This window comes from Bufo gargarizans, chromosome 8 (assembly GCF_014858855.1).
Source record: "Bufo gargarizans isolate SCDJY-AF-19 chromosome 8, ASM1485885v1, whole genome shotgun sequence".
Classification (NCBI taxonomy): domain Eukaryota; kingdom Metazoa; phylum Chordata; class Amphibia; order Anura; family Bufonidae; genus Bufo; species Bufo gargarizans.
In genome coordinates this window covers 2,419,046-2,442,932 of record NC_058087.1, presented here as the reverse complement: position 1 = coordinate 2,442,932, position 23,887 = coordinate 2,419,046, and the positions used below count along the sequence as shown (strand labels likewise).

The window sequence follows — 23,887 nt, the reverse complement described above, 5'->3', positions numbered from 1 at the left end:
AGGACCAGAAGCACCAGCATTCACCAGGGACCCCCAACATCCGCCACCTTCTTACCTTTCCAAAGAGTGCGTCTGCCATTCTTGTAGAAGTAAATCCAGAAATTCATAACAACGTCTGCAAAGAAAAATGTGAAGAGAGTCAGACATGGCGGCATCTAAGAGAAGAGGGTAAAATTACAGGGGAAGTGAGGGCGGAGCGCGGTATACGCCTGTGCAGGGACGACACACACGCGGTATACGCCTGTGCAGGGACGACACACACGCGGTATACGCCTGTGCAGGGACGACACACACGCGGTATACGCCTGTGCAGGGACGACACACACGCGGTATACGCCTGTGCAGGGACGACACACACGCGGTATACGCCTGTGCAGGGACAACACACACGCGGTATACGCCTGTGCAGGGACGACACACGCGTGTGCTAGGGTTGTTGCGATGCCAAAATTTTTATTCGATTTCAATACCATAAAAAAGGATTGCGATACTCGATACAACGCGGAAAAAACCCCACCAAAACAGCCGAGTGCATTTCGCATTATAAAAAATGACGAATCACGCAGTTTGTTTTTTCCTTTTCTGTTTCGGCGTTCACCGCATAGGAGATTTTTTAAAATATTTTAACAGTTTGGACGTGGCGATATGTTTATTTATTGTTTATATATTTTATATGTAAAATTGGGAAAGGGGGTGATTTAATACTTAATATTTTGGTGGTTTTTTTTTTTTATATTGTGGTGAATAGGACTTCCCACTCTCCCTGCTGCCCTGTGCATAGTACACACAGCAGCAGGGAGATTACCATGGCAGCCAGGGCTTCAGTAGCGTCCTGGCCACCATGGTAACCGATCGGAGCCCCAGGATTACACAGCTGGGGCTCCGATCAGAACTGCCACTGCCACCAATGAGAAGGGGAGGGGACCCTGTGGCCACTGCCACTAATGTTTTTAATAATGGGGGGGTGCACTGTGCCACCAATGATAATTAACCTTTAATACAAGAGGCGGGTGCCGGCAGCAGATCAGCGGCAGTTAACCCCTCAGGTTAACTGCCACTGATCGCAGCTCCCTGTCAGAGGCAGGGTGCCGGCTATGTGATTCTGCTGCTGGCACCCGCCTCCTGTATTAAAGGTTAAAGAGGACCTTTCATGGGTCCAAACATTGTAAACTAACTATCAGGATATGTAGCGCGGCGCCCTGGGATCTCACTGCACTTACTATTATTTCTGGGCGCCGATGCGTTCGCCCGCTGTGGCCCCCGGTATATTCTCCAGCTCTGTGTGCCAATTGCTAGCATCAGAGCAATGCGGAGGCGACTGCCCTTTTTCTCAATGGGCGTTCCTTCTCGCAAGCTGTAGCGCTGTCCAGCGCAGAGCGTCACAGCCAGGGAGAAGATGAGGTGTTATTTTTCTCCCTGGCTGTGACGCTCTGCACTTTGATTGGACCAAGAAATGCTCCGATGCTCACATCAGAGGGGCTGCCTGAGTGAAAACAGGGGCATGTCCGGGTTCAGTTCTGAACCTGAACCACCCCTTTAAGTGCAGCAGGATGGTGGTGACAGATCTCCAGCTCTGGAACACCCAGATATACACGGTGCAGGTGACTACAGACACACAGGAAGGATCCAGCCATTCGGCTGTCTACCGCAGGACTCCACAGATAAAGAATAAGGGAATACACCACAAACCTTCGAACCGCCACAGACTTGGAGGTGCAGTTACTCGTAATGATCGGTATTAGCCTCGGGACATGTGTTTGCTGCCAACATGGAGGGAAAAACCTCAATTATTCTCCATTATTAATGTTCAGAATTACACAAAGAGGGTATACAGATACTTACACGGATTATTAACCGGATGGCTACCACGCCAGAGGTCGCCATGATTTTGGTACTGTTGGGAACTAAGTTGAAAACTGTAGGCATAATGGCTTCAGCTCCATGGTCAAATTTATTCCCCAGGACGGACGAGAGATGCCTGACGTAAAACAAAATGGAATCCAGAAATAAGCAAGTAAAAACCTCACCACAGCAGCTTAGAGCCCAGCGGCGGCTGATAGAAGCAGCAGCGCGGACAGTGCGATGCTGTGTGACCTGAAGAAGGTGCACGTTACCAGGACCCGTCTGCTCCACTCACCCCAGGGTGATACAGGCTTCTCGAACCACCTGGGAGCGCAAGTCCTTGGCGGAAAGCTTGAACGCTCCATCCAGCAGACGGAGGTGCTGGAAGAAGGTGTCGTAATCTGCTGCTCCAGCCAAGAGCAAAGAGCGGATCTTCTTAAGCTGCAAAAGAAGCAGAAGATAAAACCAAGTCAGACAGATTGTTATTATACATGTTCCGGACCTCACAAAAGAGTAATAATGCTGCACAAAAAAAAGCACAGCAAATCTCACAATGTGACGTCTGTAGTGCAGGGCAACCGTCGTATCAGGGTGTACCCCACTGTCAGACAAGGGCCCTACTCATCATGAATAAACTTCCCACCCTGGGGGCCCCGACCCTGCAGAGCCATGGGACGTACCGCCGTGATCCTCTGCTCCCAGTCATGCTTATCATCAGACAGGATTTCCCGGATTTTATTGATTTGTTCCTCCAGGTCCCTGGCAGAGTAGATCTGAAAGATGAGACATGGATAAGCTGGAGCAGTTCACACAGAGCAACGATCAGGAGAACAGGACTGCAAGGACAGAGCGGGAAGCCACAGTCTGAACTCTGCTGGTAACAGCAGCACAGAGGGTTACAGGAGAGAAGTGTGCTGATCCTACTGATGACATGGAGAACAGAGACGCAAGTGATAGGAGCAGTGTCATGATGTAAGGAGAGCAAAGGAGTCAATCTGGAGGCCACGGAGCGAATCAAGAAGGTTACAGACAAGTTGTCAGACATCATTTCATCCGGATGTTAAAGGGGGTTTCCAGTTCTTTTACATCGATGACCTACCCTCAGGATAGACAAAATATCTGATTGTAGGGGGTCCGGCACCCTGCAGTATAGTGCCACCCATCATGTAGTGGACGCAGCTGGTTACTGCAGCGCTGTTGCCGCTGAAGTGAATGATACCTGACGCACAATGGCGCGGACCTCCAGCGCAGGAGCCACTTCATAACGGCTGATAAGTCTAAAATCTGTAAGAGGGCCCCATCTGCCATTTATAATACTGGCGCCTTATTTTGATGGCGGAGAGGGGCTCCATATTTCACAGTCAATGTCCAATCCGTAATATAAAGAACACCTCCGATCACAGAATTAACCCAGAGCTCAGCGAGCGCACAATACAGTACACGTGACAGACTAGGTCAGCGGCCGTTACCTGCACGGTGGGGACGTCTTCGAAGGCTCTGACGAAGTCTTCCTCGTCTATTGCGCCAGCCCCTTCCTTGGGTCCTGCAACATTCAAGAAAATAATATTTACTTCCCTGACGGCCCGTCTTCTCTAGAAGCTTTTCAGACGTGGAACTTCGTGGCACTCCACCAATAAGTGCTCGGAGTTGGGTTCCCACCACGTATATAGCATTGAAGAGAACGCCAGCAGTTGTAACGCAGAGACGTGTACGGTATCTAAACGCCGCACTTCAATAAAGCTTCACCTTTCTGCATTACAACTGCTGGGGTTCTCTATATTCTGCAGAAGCTCGGGACATCAACTTCTGCAGATGAATGATTAAGATGCGCAGGCGGACGCGACTCCATTTTACTGCAGGCGAGGAGTCAAAGTAAAAAGGTAAACCGCATAAATAAAAATAAAAAAAAGTGCGCGGCATGGAGGACGCAGCTCCCGGTCTCCATGGGGTTTACGGATTTCTCAAGAGAATCTAATGACAAAGGACACATGGAGGACAGCGGAAATCTTCAGCTGCATTCTTTGCGACTGCACTGGGCCGACGATGTGCTGAGCCTTGTGAGGGGCCACTATGTGCACAATGGCCGCCTCAGGCATCAAACTCACCTGCAGTTTTGGTGGACACTGCAGTCGTCCCCGGCCTCCGAGCCGTCCCCATAGTCACCGGTTTGCGGGCAGATGGCGGCACTTTAGCGGATGCAGTGGAGCTGGCGGATGACTGCCTGTTCCCATCGACAGAATCTTCATCATCAAAGTTTTTATCTGGAAAATAAGATTATGAGGTTTTATGGTTAAATGTACAATGAGAAAGAGGTGCAAGACAAAAGCGCGAGCAGGATATCCTCCCTGCCACCAGGAGGCAGTGGGCGGGGCCAGTGCAGACATGAAGGCAGGATATCCTCCCTGCCACCAGGAGACAGTGGGCAGGGCCAGAGCAGATATGAAGGCAGGATATCCTCCCTGCCATCAGGAGACTGTGGGCGGGGCCAGAGTAGATGCCCCTCCCACTACCATGCCATTACACAGAATATTAGCAGATGATGGCGGCACTGGAGGAATATTTGTGGGGAGGACAATTATTAGGGTGCACTGAAGGACGAGCAAATAAGATGGAAAAAAAATAAAGCAGCCGCCATTCTGGTACAAAGTGTCTGTGCCGTTTATATTTTATGGGTGACAGTATAGTGACCCCCAACCCACTGACATCTGAGCACTAACAGCACGCTGTCCAGTCTGGCGTCCCCGGTACAGACTGATGTACACAACAGCCGTATTCCAGAATGTTCTGCCATCATAACACCCATCATCCACTAAGACATGACACAGATGTATCCCAGCACATGGGAACCGGGAACACTGACCCAGCGGCTTTACAGATGTACATCACCGCTGATCTCGGACCTGGAGAACCACCTGAACCGCGGCCCGGAGAGCGGAGAAATCCTCACATCAGGAGGTAACAAACGATTATATATAAATATACACACACTGTACATTATACATACACTACATGCTATATATACACACACACACACACACTGTACATTATACATACACTATACGTTATACACACACACACACTTCACAGACAGATCTGTTTTTTACACCAGTTTCTATGGAATATGGAAATACACCCATTATACATACACTATACATACACGCACATGTACACACTACACAGACAGATCTGGTTTTTACACCAGTTTCTATGGAATATGGAAATACACCCATTATACATACACTGTGCAGATAGATATTTTTCAAGCTATAAACACATCACACACACGCATTATACATACATCACACACACATTACACACACCAGTTTCACATACGTGTGCACAGATCTCATTCCCCGTGCGGCTGATGTGCACATGGTGCCGCTCGTTAGCAGACGCAGTGATTTGCACACACAGCCGTCTCCTCCATTACAGACAGCAAGACAAAGAAAATGCCGGGTGCGGAGCTGTCACCGGAGAGGCTGCAGCCGCTGCTGATCTGCAGAGAGTCACTGTGCATGATGGCGGCAGAGCCTCAGGGCCGAGACCCCACCACTCCCTCCATCACCCACCCAGACAATCTGCAGGCTGGGGACACACGCAATCCACAAAGAACCAAGCCGCAGCTCTTACTGGTACATATCCGCTGGCAAATGAGCTTCCTCAGCATCCCTCCGCTCTCCTCCCACACCGGGTCCACATTGGAAGCGTCTTAGTGCAAGGAGAAGCTGCGCTGTCTGCACACACAGGGGGGCAGCGGACATGCTGGGAGGATCAGATCCTTGTGGTTCCGGCTGCACCTTCCCCCGATGTGAGGTGCCCCCTCCACCGGCCGCCTGACGGAGGAAGAACGAGCTGATCCCGGAGGAGCAGCAGCAACTGAAACAGCTGCTCTCTGGCCACGACTAATAGATGCGCCCCCCAGGGACTGGAGACAATGCTGTAATGAATGGATGCGATTACATGGACGCCAGCAGGTACTGACAGGGATGAGAAAATGGAGAGCTGCACCAGACGAGAGGGCGGCCGGGCTGAACACACACCTTACATGTCAGCCGTCTCTGCAGCACAGGAGCACGGTGATGTCATGGAGGGTGGTGTACATCGCTTCACCGCGAGGACTGTCAACATCCACAATTACCCCACAGGGGGCCACAACTCCCTGCACGCCTCAGTCTGAGTCAGAGCCTCGACGCTGCGCCGCTCACCCGGCAACAGGGTCCTGACAGCCAGACAAAATGGAGACGGACAGAGGGCAGCACATGGCGAGGGATCAGCATCCTCCCAAAATCCAACCTAAAGACAAACCTAAGAGCAGAGGGGTCGCCCCTTACAGAACATACATGGCAGTTATTCACTATGAGGGTCTCATTCCCCCTTTATTACACACCTCATTATGGCCTGCTCCCACCGCCCTCCGGATCCACTTTATACATGGACTGTACTATACAAGGAGTAAAGGCGCCACGGGCAGCACCCGACACCACAGCAGAACCCATGGGCCCCCCATTAGTCACCACAGGCGGTGCATTTACTAGGGTAGAAGAGCCGCACAAATGTCTGTTTCAACACCAAAAAACGCAATTTCTAACAGCAGTTTTTGGGGCATATTTGATGCAGTTTTGCCCCAAATCTGATCCTTCATTTAAAATTGTGAAATGGGCAAATAAAACCACATATGTAACCGACAGGCTGTGGATTTCTAAATCCACGCGGAAAACATCCGCAACGTGTACATGAGATCTGTCTATTCTCTTACACTTTGCAGGTACTGTACTGCGCAGGTACCCTACATGTAAATCCCATGTTTATTGCTCACACAGCGCTGTCATTTCTGCTGGTCATTTTAACCATGACCCAAATGTGAACAGCGCCATAAATCTCGGAAACTGCATTCATTTTTGAAAGTCAGAATAGTGAAGCGAACAGGCCCTAAAGTTATTACAACGTATCCCGGTACTGTACAGTCTGCGGTGGTTGATGCAACGTATCCCGGTACTGTACAGTCTGCGGTGGTTGATGCAACGTATCCCTGTACTGTACAGTCTGCGGTGGTTGATGCAACGTATCCCTGTACTGTACAGTCTGCGGTGGTTGATGCAACGTATCCCTGTACTGTACAGTCTGCGGTGGTTGATGCAACGTATCCCGGTACTGTACAGTCTGCGGTGGTTGATGCAACGTATCCCTGTACTGTACAGTCTGCGGTGGTTGATGCAACGTATCCCTGTACTGTACAGTCTGCGGTGGTTGATGCAACGTATCCCTGTACTGTACAGTCTGTGGTGGTTGATGCAACGTATCCCGGTACTGTACAGTCTGGGGTGGTTGATGCAACGTATCCCTGTACTGTACAGTCTGCGGTGGTTGATGCAACGTATCCCTGTACTGTACAGTCTGCGGTGGTTGATGCAACGTATCCCGGTACTGTACAGTCTGCGGTGGTTGATGCAACGTATCCCGGTACTGTACAGTCTGTGGTGGTTGATGCAACGTATCCCGGTACTGTACAGTCTGGGGTGGTTGATGCAACGTATCCCGGTACTGTACAGTCTGCGGTGGTTGATGCAACGTATCCCTGTACTGTACAGTCTGCGGTGGTTGATGCAACGTATCCCTGTACTGTACAGTCTGCGGTGGTTGATGCAACGTATCCCGGTACTGTACAGTCTGGGGTGGTTGATGCAACGTATCCCTGTACTGTACAGTCTGCGGTGGTTGATGCAACGTATCCCTGTACTGTACAGTCTGCGGTGGTTGATGCAACGTATCCCGGTACTGTACAGTCTGCGGTGGTTGATGCAACGTATCCCGGTACTGTACAGTCTGCGGTGGTTGATGCAACGTATCCCGGTACTGTACAGTCTGCGGTGGTTGATGCAACGTATCCCTGTACTGTACAGTCTGTGGTGGTTGATGCAACGTATCCCGGTACTGTACAGTCTGGGGTGGTTGATGCAACGTATCCCTGTACTGTACAGTCTGCGGTGGTTGATGCAACGTATCCCTGTACTGTACAGTCTGCGGTGGTTGATGCAACGTATCCCGGTACTGTACAGTCTGGGGTGGTTGATGCAACGTATCCCTGTACTGTACAGTCTGCGGTGGTTGATGCAACGTATCCCTGTACTGTACAGTCTGTGGTGGTTGATGCAACGTATCCCGGTACTGTACAGTCTGGGGTGGTTGATGCAACGTATCCCTGTACTGTACAGTCTGCGGTGGTTGATGCAACGTATCCCTGTACTGTACAGTCTGGGGTGGTTGATGCAACGTATCCCTGTACTGTACAGTCTGCGGTGGTTGATGCAACGTATCCCTGTACTGTACAGTCTGCGGTGGTTGATGCAACGTATCCCGGTACTGTACAGTCTGTGGTTCTCTACTGCTCCCTGTTATCAGCCACTCTGGGCTGCGGAGACGTTGCTTTCACGCACTGGGTTTTGTTGGCGTCTTTCTGTACCGTTTGCACCGGTGTTTTTCGCTGTAAATGCACCAGCTCCAGATGTTAGCTGAAAGGCTATGGGAAATATTAAATTAAGGACAAGCACTTTTTTCTTGCTCCTGGTGTTTTTGTTAATTTATTTTTTTTTTGTCTTTTTTCTTTACCATGACATGCTGGAGCTCTTGGAGTTTCACCTTCTCTATAGGGGAAAAATGCCATAAAGAAAACACTGCGGCAAGACGCCAATCTATAATATCCCATGCACTGTCAGAGAATGTACCTAATTTATGACAAGACGCAGGCCTCCTTATAAGTTAGGTGCAACCTCCGGCAGTCCATGCACCTAAACTGAATTCTACGACAGCTCCAAGTCGCTCTAGATTTCGGTCTTCATTTAAGCCAGAACACTGATGTGAATGACGATAAATGTGTAGAGCCCATTGGCCCTGGATGTTATACACCTGTGGTAATGGCGGACTGCATGGCCAGGGGCTGGATGTTATACACCTGTGGTAATGGCAGACTGCATGGCCAGGGGCTGGATGTTATACACCTGTGGTAATGGCAGACTGCATGGCCAGGGGCTGGATGTTATACACCTGTGGTAATGGCAGACTGCATGGCCAGGGGCTGGATGTTATACACCTGTGGTAATGGCGGACTGCATGGCCAGGGGCTGGATGTTATACACCTGTGGTAATGGCGGACTGCATGGCCAGGGGCTGGATGTTATACACCTGTGGTAATGGCGGACTGCATGGCCAGGGGCTGGATGTTATACACCTGTGGTAATGGCAATGAATGAAGCACCTGAAGTGAATGATTATGACAAGTAGCCCAACAATGAACTCCATGTAGTTTTTGTCTGGCACTGATTATGATACTTGTTAGATCACGGTCAACAATAGCATCACTCATCACAAGAGAAGGGACCAGTGCTCAGCAGAACTGGGGTGAGGACATGTGATGAGGATGATGAGGATGATGAGGATGATGAGGATGATGAGTGGGATGATGGGCTCCCATCAGGCTGAGGTCACTACGTCCCTCTACAGGACTGAGCAGAATGTTGGGGTCCTTCAGCCGCCTTGTCCATCAGATTTTCTGCAGAAGTGCTGATATCAGGAGTCCCGAGGACCACACAGAAAATGTCTGAGCAGAGTAAGGCTCTGTCCACATCTACATCTTGGATTGTTTATAACAGAGGCCATGATACGGTGCCTCGCTCTTTTAAAGGGGGTTCTCCCATAATGAATGTAAAAAAATGAAAATCCATATAGAACATGACGATCTCTTTCTAATAAACCTAGAACCAGCCCGGCACCTCACATGGGTCCAGAGATCTCCCCAGTCATTGCTCTGCTAGACTTATAACACGCCGACAGCTCGGGGGGGGGTGTCCTTTCTTAGGGGGCGTGTCCTTTCTCAGAGGGGCGTGTCTCCTGGAGCTCTCACCCTACCACCGATTAAGAGGTAATTGAAGAATTAAACTGAGCATGTGCGGCCTCCTGAGCAAGTAGGACAAAAGTTAGAAAGGAAACAAACAGCAGGTGGCGCTATGCAAATACATTTTATTGAATAACTCAGCGGCTAAACTAATTTTTTTATTACCTGCAATTACAAATATATTCAGATCCAGGTGCTGGACAATCAGGGTATTTGTCAAAGGGTTGCCTAAACTGAACCACCGCTTAAAGAACTAAAGAGCAGATCAAGCAACAATATATCAGTAGAATCCCTGAGGTAAGAAGGCAAGCAACAAAATCTTAATATCCAGAAGGAGGCAAAGCAGATGACGACCTAGACTAGAAATATAGGAGAGACCACCTTCCAAAAAGACCCCTGGTCAGCTTCAGTACCGCAGAGCTGTAAGTCGAAGCAGCACGGAAAATGACAATTCTGGTAAGTAAAAGTGCCACCTAGTGGTTAAACTGATGGGAAGCCTTGAGCATCAGATAAAAAAACACCAATTCTTATTCCATGGCTACTTGACAGACAGAAGAGACAGCGGCTGCAATGGAAATATGGAAAGAGTAAAAAGAGACCTCATGACAGAGCTGGAAGGGGGGCGCCATATTCACTGGCATCCTCTGATCCTCACATGCATGCATCAATCATCACAGTGATGTGGTCTGTGCTCTCAGTACCAATCGATATGAAAAGGTCTCATCCACAGACCACAGTGGGCACAAGCTGCGGGCACAGGGGGCAGCATATCACTCTCCTCCTGGCCCGGCTGCTCATGGCTTGTCCTCACAACTGGAGGTCGGACAGACCCATAGCTGTTTAATACCAGGAACCCACACAGCGGCGCGCGACGAGCTGCCATCATTATCAGGTCATTTAGATGCAGAGCTGCGGGGATCAATAATCTTCAGGGTCTTCCCTCCCAGCACGGAGCCGAGCAGGAGCTGCAGCCGCACACCGTACGGTTACCTCCCCGACACTGGCGACTGAGGCTCAGAACCAGGCGTCAGCCAGGAGCAGGGGTGGAAAGGAGCAGAAGAGCCGCTACACACCCCAGGAGTCAGCCAGGAGCAGAGAAGGAAGGGAGGAGAAGAGCAGCCGCAGACTCCCAGGAGTCAGCCAGGAGCAGAGAAGGAAGGGAGGAGAAGAGCCGCTGCAGACTCCCAGGAGTCAGCCAGGAGCAGAGAAGGAAGGGAGGAGCAGAGAAGGAAGGGAGGAGAAGAGCAGCCGCAGACTCCCAGGAGTCAGCCAGGAGCAGAGAAGGAAGGGAGGAGCAGAGAAGGAAGGGAGGAGAAGAGCAGCCGCAGACTCCCAGGAGTCAGCCAGGAGCAGAGAAGGAAGGGAGGAGAAGAGCCGCTGCAGACTCCCAGGAGTCAGCCAGGAGCAGAGAAGGAAGGGAGGAGAAGAGCCGCTGCAGACCCCTAGGAGTCAGCCAGGAGCAGAAGAGCCGCTACACACCCCAGGAGTCAGCCAGGAGCAGAGAAGGAAGGAAGGGAGAAGAGCCGCTGCAGACCCCCAGGAGTCAGCCAGGAGCAGAGAAGGAAGGGAGGAGAAGAGCCGCTGCAGACTCCCAGGAGTCAGCCAGGAGCAGAGAAGGAAGGGAGAAGAGCCGCTGCAGACCCCTAGGAGTTGGCCAGGAGCAGAAAAGGAAGGGAGGAGAAGAGCCGCTGCAGACCCCTAGGAGTCGGCCAGGAGCAGAGAAGGGAGGGAGGAGAAGAGCCGCTGCAGACCCCCAGGAGTCAGCCAGGATCAGAGAAGGGAGGGAGGAGAAGAGCCGCTGCAGACCCCCAGGAGTCAGCCAGGATCAGAGAAGGGAGGGAGGAGAAGAGCCGCTGCAGACCCCTAGGAGTTGGCCAGGAACAGAGAAGGAAGGGAGGAGAAGAGCCACTGCAGACCCCCAGGAGTCGGCCAGGAACAGAGAAGGAAGGGAGGAGAAGAGCCACTGCAGACCCCCAGGAGTCAGCCAGGATCAGAGAAGGGAGGGAGGAGAAGAGCCGCTGCAGACCCCTAGGAGTTGGCCAGGAACAGAGAAGGAAGGGAGGAGAAGAGCCGCTGCAGACTCCCAGGAGTCAGCCAGGAGCAGAGAAGGAAGGGAGGAGAAGAGCCGCTGCAGACCCCCAGGAGTAAGGGAGGAGCAGAGAAGGAAGGGAGGAGAAGAGCCACTGCAGACCCCTAGGAGTTGGCCAGGAGCAGGGGAAGAAGGGGGGAGGGGGGGGGGAATTTAATACTGCGCCCGGTATTAGAGTTATCCTGCTTCTACTTCCCGTCTGCGGCTCCAGGATCAGAACAGCAGAAGAAAGAGACACAAATATGTCCTGACAGAAGTTCTGGTCTCTCTCATATTGTTTTTTCTAATAAAAAAATAAAAAAAAAGCATCCAGAAAGCCAGCCTTGTCCCAGTTTTTTAAGGCATTTTTATAACAAAAATAGTGGGGGGAGATTAGATTGGCATTTTGCAACTAGGGCTGCAGTAAACGATTATTTTAGTAATGGAGTATTCCATCGATTTTTTTTTACGATTAATCGAGTAATCTGATAAGAAAAAAATGAATTAATAGACTGTTTTCCTCTATAAAAACTCAGCCCAAGTGCATCAGCTCCCCCCCCCACTGTGCCATCGCCTCCCCCCTCCCCCCCACTGTGCCATCGCCTCCCCCCCCCCGTGCCATCGCCTCCCCCCTCCCCCCCCGTGCCATCGCCTCCCCCCCCCCCCCCCGTGCCATCGCCTCCCCCCCCCTACTGTGCCATCGCCTCCCCCCCCGTGCCATCGCCTCCCCCCTCCCCCCGTGCCATCGCCTCCCCCTCCCCCCCGTGCCATCGCCTCCCCCCTCCCCCCCGTGCCATCGCCTCCCCCCTCCCCCCCGTGCCATCGCCTCCCCCCTCCCCCCCGTGCCATCGCCTCCCCCCTCCCCCCCGTGCCATCGCCTCCCCCCTCCCCCCCGTGCCATCGCCTCCCCCCTCCCCCCCGTGCCATCGCCTCCCCCCTCCCCCCCGTGCCATCGCCTCCCCCCCCCACGTGCCATCGCCTCCCCCCCCCCACGTGCCATCGCCTCCCCCCTCCCCCCCGTGCCATCGCCTCCCCCCCCCCCCACGTGCCATCGCCTCCCCCCTCCCCCCCGTGCCATCGCCTCCCCCCCCCCCACGTGCCATCGCCTCCCCCCCCCCCCACGTGCCATCGCCTCCCCCCCCCCACGTGCCATCGCCTCCCCCCCCCCCACTGTGCCATCGCCTCCCCCCCCCCCACTGTGCCATCGCCTCCCCCCCCCCCCACTGTGCCATCGCCTCCCCCCTTCCCCCCCACTGTGCCATCGCCTCCCTCCTTCCCCCCCCACTGTGCCATCGCCTCCCTCCTTCCCCCCCCACTGTGCCATCATTGGTTCCGGGTGGCATTTAAAACAAAAAACAACAAACACTGTTTGTGACTTTTCCATCACTTTTCTGTATAACCTCCCACATCCAGTTTTGCAAGCTTTGTGTTTTTCCATAGAACAATATGCCCCCGTTCTGTTGTCACTTCCTCTGCAGATAAATATGAGTAAAAGTACAGGGAAAAAAAATAAAAACACAAAACATGGAAATACCATAAACACAGAACACACCGACATCCATTTATTCAAGCAGGACCAAAAAACCCATGGATGTCTACGGGACAATAAAGTCTGAAAGGGAGGGAAAAAAATGCCCCACCCAGAGATTAAAAAACCAAACTAAAACGCCATTCATCCAAAGAGCACAACGCAAATGGAAAAACACCACAAAAAAAGACTTTTCCTCTAGATTTCCATCCGACGTCTGGAGGGTTTTTTGCATAAAAAAATACTGCAAAAATGCACAGCAAAATAAGCAAAAATCCACCCCAAAAACCCCCCAAAGACCAAACCACTGACTGCTCCTAGTTAGAGGAACCGCCTTACAGGTTTTATTCTTAGGGTCTATTCACACGTCCGTAGAATGGGTCCGCATCCGTTCCAGAAATTGCGGAACAGGTGCGGACCCATTCATTCTCTATGGGGCAGGAATGGATGCGGACAGCACACAGTGTGCTGTACGCATCTGCATTTCCAGAGCGCGCCCCCGATCTTCCGGTACGTGACTCAGAAAAAAAAAAATATATATAGAACATGTCCTATTATAGGCAGTTCTATAGGGGTGCCGGCCGGGTGTGTTGCGGATCGCAACACACTACGGTCGTGTGAATGGACCCTTAGGACGTCTCAGAAGTTGCGGTGGATTCCGGCTGCGGTCACACAGCACACTGACTGGGGTTTTCTGGAAATTTTTTGTTCCGTTTTTGGAGTGCATACCCATTGTGATCAGAAAATATGCAGAGCCGGACAGCCACAGGACAAGAACTCATCAGATGCTGCGATGAGAAGCCCGATAACCGCACACACGAGGACGACGCTCAGCAATGTGCAGATTCTGGAGCATCGGATTCAATAAATCACCAGCGGCAGAGTCTGCCCGTGACAAGACAGACTGCGCTGCACCAGATTACCGGACATTTACCGTCTGCACTGCTGTGCACTATGTGCATAGACCTGGACAGTGAGGAGAATGGCGGTATACAGCCCCCCCCCCCCCCCCCCCGCCGCCCGCCCGCCTTCCTTCTCTGGGGTCATTACTATGCTGGGCAGTGTCCTGACCACACAATGAGAATGATACAAGGAGTGAGGCACACACCCCACCAAAGACAGCTGATAATCGGCAGGGTGTGCCCCTCCGCACAGCCCCCCCAGTGACAGCAGCAGACAAGGCCGAGCATCACCGCCCCTCCACCGCCAAGGCCCTGCTGCTGCGCTCTCCAGCGCCTGATCAGTGCTCGCTCCATTACTGAAGGAGAATTGTACATTCTTAGCATGTTTAGAAAATACAAGATTGGGCTTTTCTTCCTCCTGCCTGAACCCCCCGTGACGCACATTACTGCGCTAGGAAGCAGAACTGTCACCTATAGACTCCGTATAATGAGCGGTCAGTGGTATACAGTTCTACACCTATAGACTCCGTATAATGAGTCAGTCATATACAGCTCTAGACCTATAGACTCCGTATAATGAGCGGTCAGTCATATACAGCTCTAGACCTATAGACTCCGTATAATGAGCGGTCAGTGATATACAGCTCTAGACCTATAGACTCCGTATAATGAGCGGTCAGCGATATACAGCTCTAGACCTATAGACTCCGTATAATGAGCGGTCAGTGATATACAGCTCTAGACCTATAGACTCCGTATAATGAGCGGTCATATACAGCTCTAGACCTATAGACTCCGTATAATGAGCGGTCAGTGATATACAGCTCTAGAACTATAGACTCCGTATAATGAGCGGTCAGTGGTATACAGCTCTAGACCTATAGACTCCGTATAATGAGTCAGTCATATACAGCTCTAGACCTATAGACTCCGTATAATGAGCGGTCAGTCATATACAGCTCTAGAACTATAGACTCCGTATAATGAGCGGTCAGTGATATACAGCTCTAGACCTATAGACTCCGTATAATGAGCGGTCATATACAGCTCTAGACCTATAGACTCCGTATAATGAGCGGTCAGTCATATACAGCTCTAGACCTATAGACTCCGTATAATGAGCGGTCAGTCATATACAGCTCTAGACCTATAGACTCCGTATAATGAGCGGCCAATGATATACAGCTCTAGACCTATAGACTCCGTATAATGAGCGGTCAGTGATATACAGCTCTAGACCTATAGACTCCGTATAATGAGCGGTCAGTCATATACAGCTCTAGACCTATAGACTCCATATAATGAGCGGTCAGTGGTATACAGCTCTAGACCTATAGACTCCGTATAATGAGCGGTCAGTCATATACAGCTCTAGACCTATAGACTCCGTATAATGAGCGGTCAGTGGTATACAGCTCTAGACCTATAGACTCCGTATAATGAGCGGTCAGTGATATACAGCTCTAGACCTATAGACTCCGTATAATGAGCGGTCAGCGATATACAGCTCTAGACCTATAGACTCCGTATAATGAGCGGTCAGTGATATACAGCTCTAGACCTATAGACTCCGTATAATGAGCGGTCATATACAGCTCTAGACCTATAGACTCCGTATAATGAGCGGCCAATGATATACAGCTCTAGACCTATAGACTCCGTATAATGAGCGGCCAATGATATACAGCTCTAGACCTATAGACTCCGTATAATGAGCGGTCATATACAGCTCTAGACCTATAGACTCCATATAATGAGCGGTCAGTCATATACAGCTCTAGAACTATAGACTCCGTATAATGAGCGGCCAATGATATACAGCTCTAGACCTATAGACTCCATATAATGAGCGGTCAGTGGTATACAGCTCTAGACCTATAGACTCTGTATAATGAGCGGCCAATGATATACAGCTCTAGACCTATAGACTCCGTATAATGAGCGGTCATATACAGCTCTAGACCTATAGACTCCATATAATGAGCGGTCAGTCATATACAGCTCTAGAACTATAGACTCCGTATAATGAGCGGTCAGTGGTATACAGCTCTAGACCTATAGACTCCGTATAATGAGTGGTCAGTGATATACAGCTCTAGACCTATAGACTCCATATAATGAGCGGTCAGTCATATACAGCTCTAGACCTATAGACTCCGTATAATGAGCGGTCAGTGGTATACAGCTCTAGACCTATAGACTCCGTATAATGACCAGTCATATACAGCTCTAGACCTATAGACTCCATATAATGACCAGTCATATACAGCTCTAGACCTATAGACTCCGTATAATGAGCGGTCAGTGGTATACAGCTCTAGACCTATAGACTCCATATAATGAGCGGTTAGTGATATACAGCTCTAGACCTATAGACTCCGTATAATGAGCAGTCAGTCATATACAGCTCTAGACCTATAGACTCCGTATAATGAGCGATCAGTGATATACAGCTCTAGACCTATAGACTCCGTATAATGAGCAGTCAGTCATATACAGCTCTAGACCTATAGACTCCGTATAATGAGCGGTCAGTGATATACAGCTCTAGACCTATAGACTCCGTATAATGACCAGTCATATACAGCTCTAGACCTATAGACTCCGTATAATGAGCGGTCAGTGATATACAGCTCTAGACCTATAGACTCCGTATAATGAGCGGTCAGTGATATACAGCTCTAGACCTATAGACTCCGTATAATGACCAGTCATATACAGCTCTAGACCTATAGACTCCGTATAATGAGCGGTCAGTGATATACAGCTCTAGACCTATAGACTCCGTATAATGAGAGGTCAGTGATATACAGCCGTCTAATCCGCGTGGCACACGTACATGCCGGTCAGACAGAAATGTCTCGTTCCGATTTCATACGACTCGTCCTCTGACGGCGTCGAGGAGACGTAAAGTCCTGGTCACTAATCTGCACAACGAAGTCTCCAGCCATATGGATTATCTATATGGGGGCAGAGAGCTGAAGGCTGCAGCAGTGTGAGGGTTAACAGAAGGGTTTCTGGGTCATTTCACCCTCTTACGGTTATTTGTGCCTCAGAACATTAATCTTTAAAAGAGAAAGTAAATGATCCCCGATGACATGGAGGCGGCAGAGAATAAACGGCAGGACGAGTACGTTTTCAAGCGATCGCGGCAGGCGGCCGCAGCGGAGGAAACAGAAGATGGGCGCTCTCGACCAAAATAAAAGCTGCCCGCAGCCCCGGCTCATCTGAATGGCGCCATTCAAGTCTCTGCTCGGGAATGTGAAGACTTGCATCAAAAGCAGGAATTAGTTTCACAAGATAATCCCTTTCCTTGTCCAAGAGGCTTATATTCCCGGTCACAGAACGCGCCATATGGTTACCGCGAAGCAGAAGACGCAGGAAGCAGTGAAATCGCACAACACGCCAGCCGCTCATCCGGAAAGAGCCCTGATAATTATCGACCGTCATTACGTTACCCAAACCCAGCAAAACAAATACAAAAAACAAACAAATGCAAACCCATCTCCCGTTATACCTGTAACAGGCTCACAAAAGAGCGGCATCAGAAATAAGGTAAAACCGCCTTCACCGGACGCCCAACGCGGCAAGGTCCCATGATGGCTTCAGAGACGCATCCCTTAAGGATCGGCAGCTCTCAGGACATTCATGAGTTACATTAAAATAAGTATCACCCAGTCAATGATCAGACCATGAGCAACAATGTATCTAGAAATGCTGAATGTATCATGCTACAAAGCCCAGGAGTGCAGCTCTGGGGCTCCTAACGCAGACAGTAAGTGGATCAGAGTTGGGGGTGGGCAGCGGGGGAGGGGGGGCCTCACAACAACTGATCCACTGACCTTGTTTTGTGTCTTGTCTGACTGGAGCAATGCAGTGCCAGCTGCCACCATCCTCTCCCCTGGCACAGTAAGCGGCAGGATGGCTCTGGTGAAATGCTGCGACCAATATGCGCGGCCTATAAACACCAGAGGCCGGGTCTGACGACCACGCGCAGCAGAGGACGAGCCATCTGTATAATTACATGCAACATATAATTACAGGCTCAAAAAGCGCACAGACAAACCAGTCAGGGGTCTGCTAACGAATGCGCCAGGACGAGAGAGTCCTCGGGGTAACCTAGCAACATGGAGAGATTATATCCGACGGGCTGAAGCCTCGCACTGGGAACCATTTCACGTTACGACACCAGCAGAAGACAGAACCGTTACTCACCCAGCGACGACTGGATCATGGCCCCCGATCTCTGGACTTCGTCAAATTTGGAGAAAATCACATTCAGTCTGTAAAAATAAAGAGAGGCGTAAGGCAGGGAGCTGGGAACGGCGGCGGCGATGACATGAATGCAGCCTGGCAGCAGCGCACAGCTCCCTCTAGCAAAGCTCCATCCAAACTCCAAGTGCACAAGGAAGATCTGGCCTGGATTCAGTCAGCAGACGCAGCATCATAGGATCCACCACACGGACGCCGCTGCTCGAGATGTCCCTGACCAACGCCGCTGCTCTCTGCTCCCGAACAATTCAGGGGGAAATGTCAGAGGCCGCCTGCTGCCAAGGATTTATAGACAGAGACGTCTGCAGAGTCCTGATGCTGGAGGAGGCAGAGAGCGGGAGGACCGCGCACACAGGGCTCCACACACACGTTAAAGGGGAAGCGACACCAAAAAGGTGACACCGAGTCTGGCCCTAGAATAGCCAGATCTGAACTGCAGGACGACCACTGACCATATGGACCCCATCACGTCGGAGATCTGCAGCGCACCGACTACTGATGGAAGTCACCGGCCTGCAGCCCCCGATCTGTGCCCCCATGACAACACTTACTGTGTTCTGATAGATCAGGGTTATGATAACAAATTTAGGCTTGAGCGAATCGAGCTTCATATCATAGATCCAAAATCAATTCATTCTAACACTTTGTTTAAATGCTGTACGGAGACACTTCGCTCAACACTAACACCGATATAAAGCCGTCTCCTAAGATTCCATTCACAGCAAGGTAACGGTTCTCCTGCCCTCACTGATGCGACTGCATAATGCCCTGAAGTTAAAAGGACTCTCCGCTCTTAATCTCTACTGGTTAGAAGGGTCCCTTGACAATAAGTTTTAGTGCCCCCCTGCTGGGACCTTGGCAATCAGCTGGAATCCATGGGTAAAGCTGGCAGCAATTGTTCAATTTCCCTAAAGCACCCCCACAGGGAAAATGAAGTACTACAGATTGTCCATTCATCAGCACGGTGTCTGTGTAATATAGGACGCCTCGTCTGGAGCAAGAGACTAACCTGCTGCACCACAGGACTCCCTCCTAACCCCTAATTCACTAACCAGGCATATAAAGAAGGGTCTTCTAAAATGGACCACCCCTTTAATAGTGAAGCTGTAGAACACAGAGCAGGAAGGGTTGCCATGGGGGCAGTGGAGCAGAGAACAGCAGACATGTTCCTAATAGCTGACCACTACACGGCACATCGGGCCGGTCGGGTTCTCGTATCTACCTACAAAGGAATCTGTCACCAGATTGTTAGGAATCCATCTTCCATACCAGACGCACTTGTCAGGACACCCTAATCTGTGGAGAAATCGGCAGCGTTCCACCTGGTGGACAGGGCGAGGCGGTGAAGACTCCTGCCCGGCCCCGAGGTCTCGCGGCAGTGTGTTTGGCTGGAGCGCCTGCCAATCTCTACTGGAAAGTACTGACGAGCAGGCATCTTGCATGTAAGGGGGATTCATAATGAAGTGACTGGTGACAGATTCCCTTTAACCCAAATATCTGGAAATACACATTAAAATGAACAGGACTGGAGCTGCCGGCTGCATGTGGGAGAACCTACCTCCGTGTAGACGTACCTTCCCCATGTGCACCAATTCTAGCAGTGGCATCACAAGACTGAGCGAGACGTGGGGCAGCGGGAGAAGAGGGGAGAGTGCGGTGACCGAGGTGAGAATCAGACATTAGTCACCTGGGAAGCCCTGAAGATCCCCCCGGCCAGTCTGGTGATGGGCACCCTCCATCCTAACGACTGCTACAGCCAGTCAGGGGTCTCAGTGGTGGTGTCAGCATGTACGGCACACAACCACTGCGGCCAGCGACTGGTTGCATGGATGTACAGGGAACCATAGACAAAGGCTGGCCAACTGGATTGGCAGCGCCCACTGGCACATCGGTGAGTAATGTTTGATATTTTTTTTTTATGCTAGAACATCTCTGGTGGACAGCTGAATTCCTTGGACAACCCCTTTAAGTGTCTGGGACTCTGCGTCTTGGTCTCCAAGTGGTTGATTAAGGATGGAGCTTTCTGTGTAGAGAGAAGCCGCTCTGGAGGGACAACGCTGCTCCTCTAACACGTTCTGGGCAGGAGGAGCGTTAATGCACTCACGGAAGGGAGAACTTTCTGGAGCACGGTGTGAGCGGCACTTAACCACTTCAGCCCCGCTAGCTGAAACCCCCTTCATGACCAGGCCACTTTTTACACTTCTGCACTACACTACTTTCACCGTTTATCGCTCGGTCATACAACTTACCACCCAAATGAATTTTACCTCCTTTTCTTCTGACTAATAGCGCTTTCATTTGGTGGTATTTCATTGCTGCTGACATTTTTACTTTTTTTGTTATTAATCAAAATTTAATGATTTTTTTGCAAAAAAATGACATTTTTCACTTTCAGTTGTAAAATTTTGCCAAAAAACGACATCCATATATAAATTTTTCGCAAAATTAATTGTTCTACATGTCTTTGATAAAAAAAAAATGTTTGGGTAAAAAAAAAAAAAAAATGGTTTGGGTAAAAGTTATAGCGTTTACACACTATGGTACAAAACTGTGAATTTCCGCTTTTTGAAGCAGCTCTGACTTTCTGAGCACCTGTCATGTTTCCTGAGGTTCTACAATGCCCAGACAGTAGAAACCCCCCACAAATGACCCCATTTCGGAAAGTAGACACCCTAAGGTATTCGCTGATGGGCATAGTGAGTTCATAGAACTTTTTATTTTTTGTCACAAGTTAGCGGAAAATTATGATTTTCTTTTTTTTTTTCTTTCTTACAAAGTCTCATATTCCACTAACTTGTGACAAAAAATAAAAACTTCCATGAACTCACTATGCCCGTCACGAAATACCTTGGGGTGTCTTCTTTCCAAAATGGGGTCACTTGTGGGGTAGTTATACTGCCCTGGCATTCTAGGGGCCCATATGTGTGAGAAGAAGTTTGCAATCAAAATCTGTAAAAAATGACCGGTGAAATCCGAAAGGTGCTCTTTGGAATATGTGCCCCTTTGCCCACCTAGGCTGCAAAAAAGTGTCATACATCTGGTATCGCCGTACTCAGGAGAAGTTGGGGAATGTGTTTTGGGGTGTCATTTTACATATACCCATGCTGGGTGAGAGAAATATCTTGGTCAAATGCCAACTTTGTATAAAAAAAAAATGGGAAAAGTTGTCTTTTGCCGAGATATTTCTCTCACCCAGCATGGGTATATGTAAAATGACACCCCAAAACACATTCCCCAACTTCTCCTGAGTACGGCGATACCAGATCTGTGACACTTTTTTGCAGCCAAGGTGGGCAAAGGGGCACATATTCCAAAGTGCACCTTTCGGATTTCGCAGGCCATTTTTTTTTTTTACACATTTTGATTGCAAAGTACTTCTCACGCATTTGGGCCCCTAGAATGCCAGGGCAGTATAACTACGCCACAAGCGACCCCATTTTGGAAAGAAGACACCCCAAGGTATTCCGTGAGGGGCATGGCGAGTTCCTAGAATTTTTTATTTTTTGTCACAAGTTAGCGGAAAATGATGATTTTTATTTTATTTTTTATTTATTTTTTCCTTACAAAGTCTCATATTCCACTAACTTGTGACAAAAAATAAAAACTTCCATGAACTCACTATGCCCATCACAAAATACCTTGGGGTGTCTTCTTTCCAAAATGGGGTCACTTGTGGGGTAGTTGTACTGCCCTGGAATTCTAGGGGCCCAAATGCGTGAGAAGTACTTTGCAATCAAAATGTGTAAAAAATGGCCTGCGAAATCCGAAAGGTGCTCTTTGGAATATGTGCCCCTTTGCCCACGTTGGCTGCAAAAAAGTGTCACACATCTGGTATCGCCATACTCAGGAGAAGTTGGGGAATGTGTTTTGGGGTGTCATTTTACATATACCCATGCTGGGTGAGAGAAATATCTCGGCAAAAGACAACTTTTCCCATTTTTTGTTATACAAAGTTGGCATTTGACCAAGATATTATCTCACCCAGCATGGGTATATGTAAAATGACACCCCAAAACACATTCCCCAACTTCTCCTGAGTACGGCGATACCACATGTGTGACACTTTTTTGCAGACTAGATGCGCAAAGCGGCCCAAATTCCTTTTAGGAGGGCATTTTTAGACATTTGGATCCCAGACTTCTCACGCTTTAGGGCCCCTAAAAAGCCAGGGCAGTATAAATACCCCACATGTGACCCCATTTTGGAAAGAAGACACCCCAAGGTATTCAATGAGGGGCATGGCGAGTTCATAGGAATTTTTTTTTTTTTGCATAAGTTAGCGGAAATTTTTTTTTTTGTTGTTTCTCACAAAGTCTCACTTTCCGCTAACTTGGGACAAAAATTTCAATCTTTCATGGACTCAATATGCCCCTCACGGAATACCTTGGGGTGTCTTCTTTCCGAAATGGGGTCACATGTGGGGTATTTATACTGCCCTGGCTTTTTAGGGGCCCTAAAGCGTGAGAAGAAGTCTGGAATATAAATGTCTAAAAAATTTTACGCATTTGGATTCCGTGAGGGGTACGGCGAGTTCATGTGAGATTTTATTTTTTGACACAAGTTAGTGGAATATGAGACTTAGTAAGAAAAAACAAACAAAAAAAAATAAAATATTTCCGCTAACTTGGGCCAAAAAAAATGTCTAAATGGAGCCTTACAGGGGGGTGATCACCTCATATAGACTTCCTGATCACCCCCCCTGTCATTGATCACCCCCCCTGTCATTGATCACCCCCCCGTCATTGATCACCCCCCCTGTCATTGATCACCCCCCCTGTCATTGATCACCCCCCCTGTCATTGATCACCCCCCCTGTCATGCTCCATTCAGACGTCCGTATGATTTTTACGGATCCACGGATACATGGATCGGATCCGCAAAACACATACGGACATCTGAATGGAGCCTTACAGGGGGGTGATCACCTCATATACACTCCCTGATCACCCCCTGTCATTGATCACCCCTCTGTAAGGCTCCATTCAGACGTCCGCATGTGTTTTGCGGATCCGATCCATGTATCCGTGGATCCGTAAAAATCATACGGACGTCTGAATGGAGCCTTACAGGGGGGTGATCAATGACAGGGGGGTGATCAATGACAGGGGGGTGTATATGGGTGATCACCCCCTTGTCATTGATCACCCCCCTGTAAGGCTCCATTCAGACGTCCGCATGTGTTTTGCGGATCCGATCCATGTATCCATGGATCCGTAAAAATCATACGGACGTCTGAATGGAGCCTTACAGGGGGGTGATCAATGACAGGGGGGTGATCAGCGAGTCTGTATGGGGTGATCAGGGGTGATCAGTGGTTCATAAAGTGTTAATAAGTGACAGGGGGGGGGGGGTGTAGTGTAGTGTAGTGGTGTTTGGTGCTACTTTAC

At 49.8% G+C, this 23,887-nt stretch overlaps 1 protein-coding gene across 5 annotated transcripts in view; it reads right to left on the bottom strand.

Annotated features, from left to right (window-relative positions):
- Positions 1-23,887, bottom strand: part of CLASP1 (cytoplasmic linker associated protein 1) — a 104,475-nt gene that overhangs the window by 46,168 nt on the left and 34,420 nt on the right. For all 5 annotated transcript variants that reach the window (XM_044303184.1, XM_044303180.1, XM_044303182.1 and 2 more), the window contains exons 8-15: positions 18,444-18,511; positions 3,948-4,103; positions 3,312-3,385; positions 2,523-2,615; positions 2,138-2,283; positions 1,843-1,978; positions 1,690-1,760; positions 56-115 (exon numbers count right to left, since the gene is read on the bottom strand). In XM_044303184.1, coding sequence (XP_044159119.1) covers positions 56-115; positions 1,690-1,760; positions 1,843-1,978; positions 2,138-2,283; positions 2,523-2,615; positions 3,312-3,385; positions 3,948-4,103; positions 18,444-18,511 — 804 coding nt within the window. The remainder of the gene's footprint in view (positions 1-55; positions 116-1,689; positions 1,761-1,842; positions 1,979-2,137; positions 2,284-2,522; positions 2,616-3,311; positions 3,386-3,947; positions 4,104-18,443; positions 18,512-23,887) is intronic.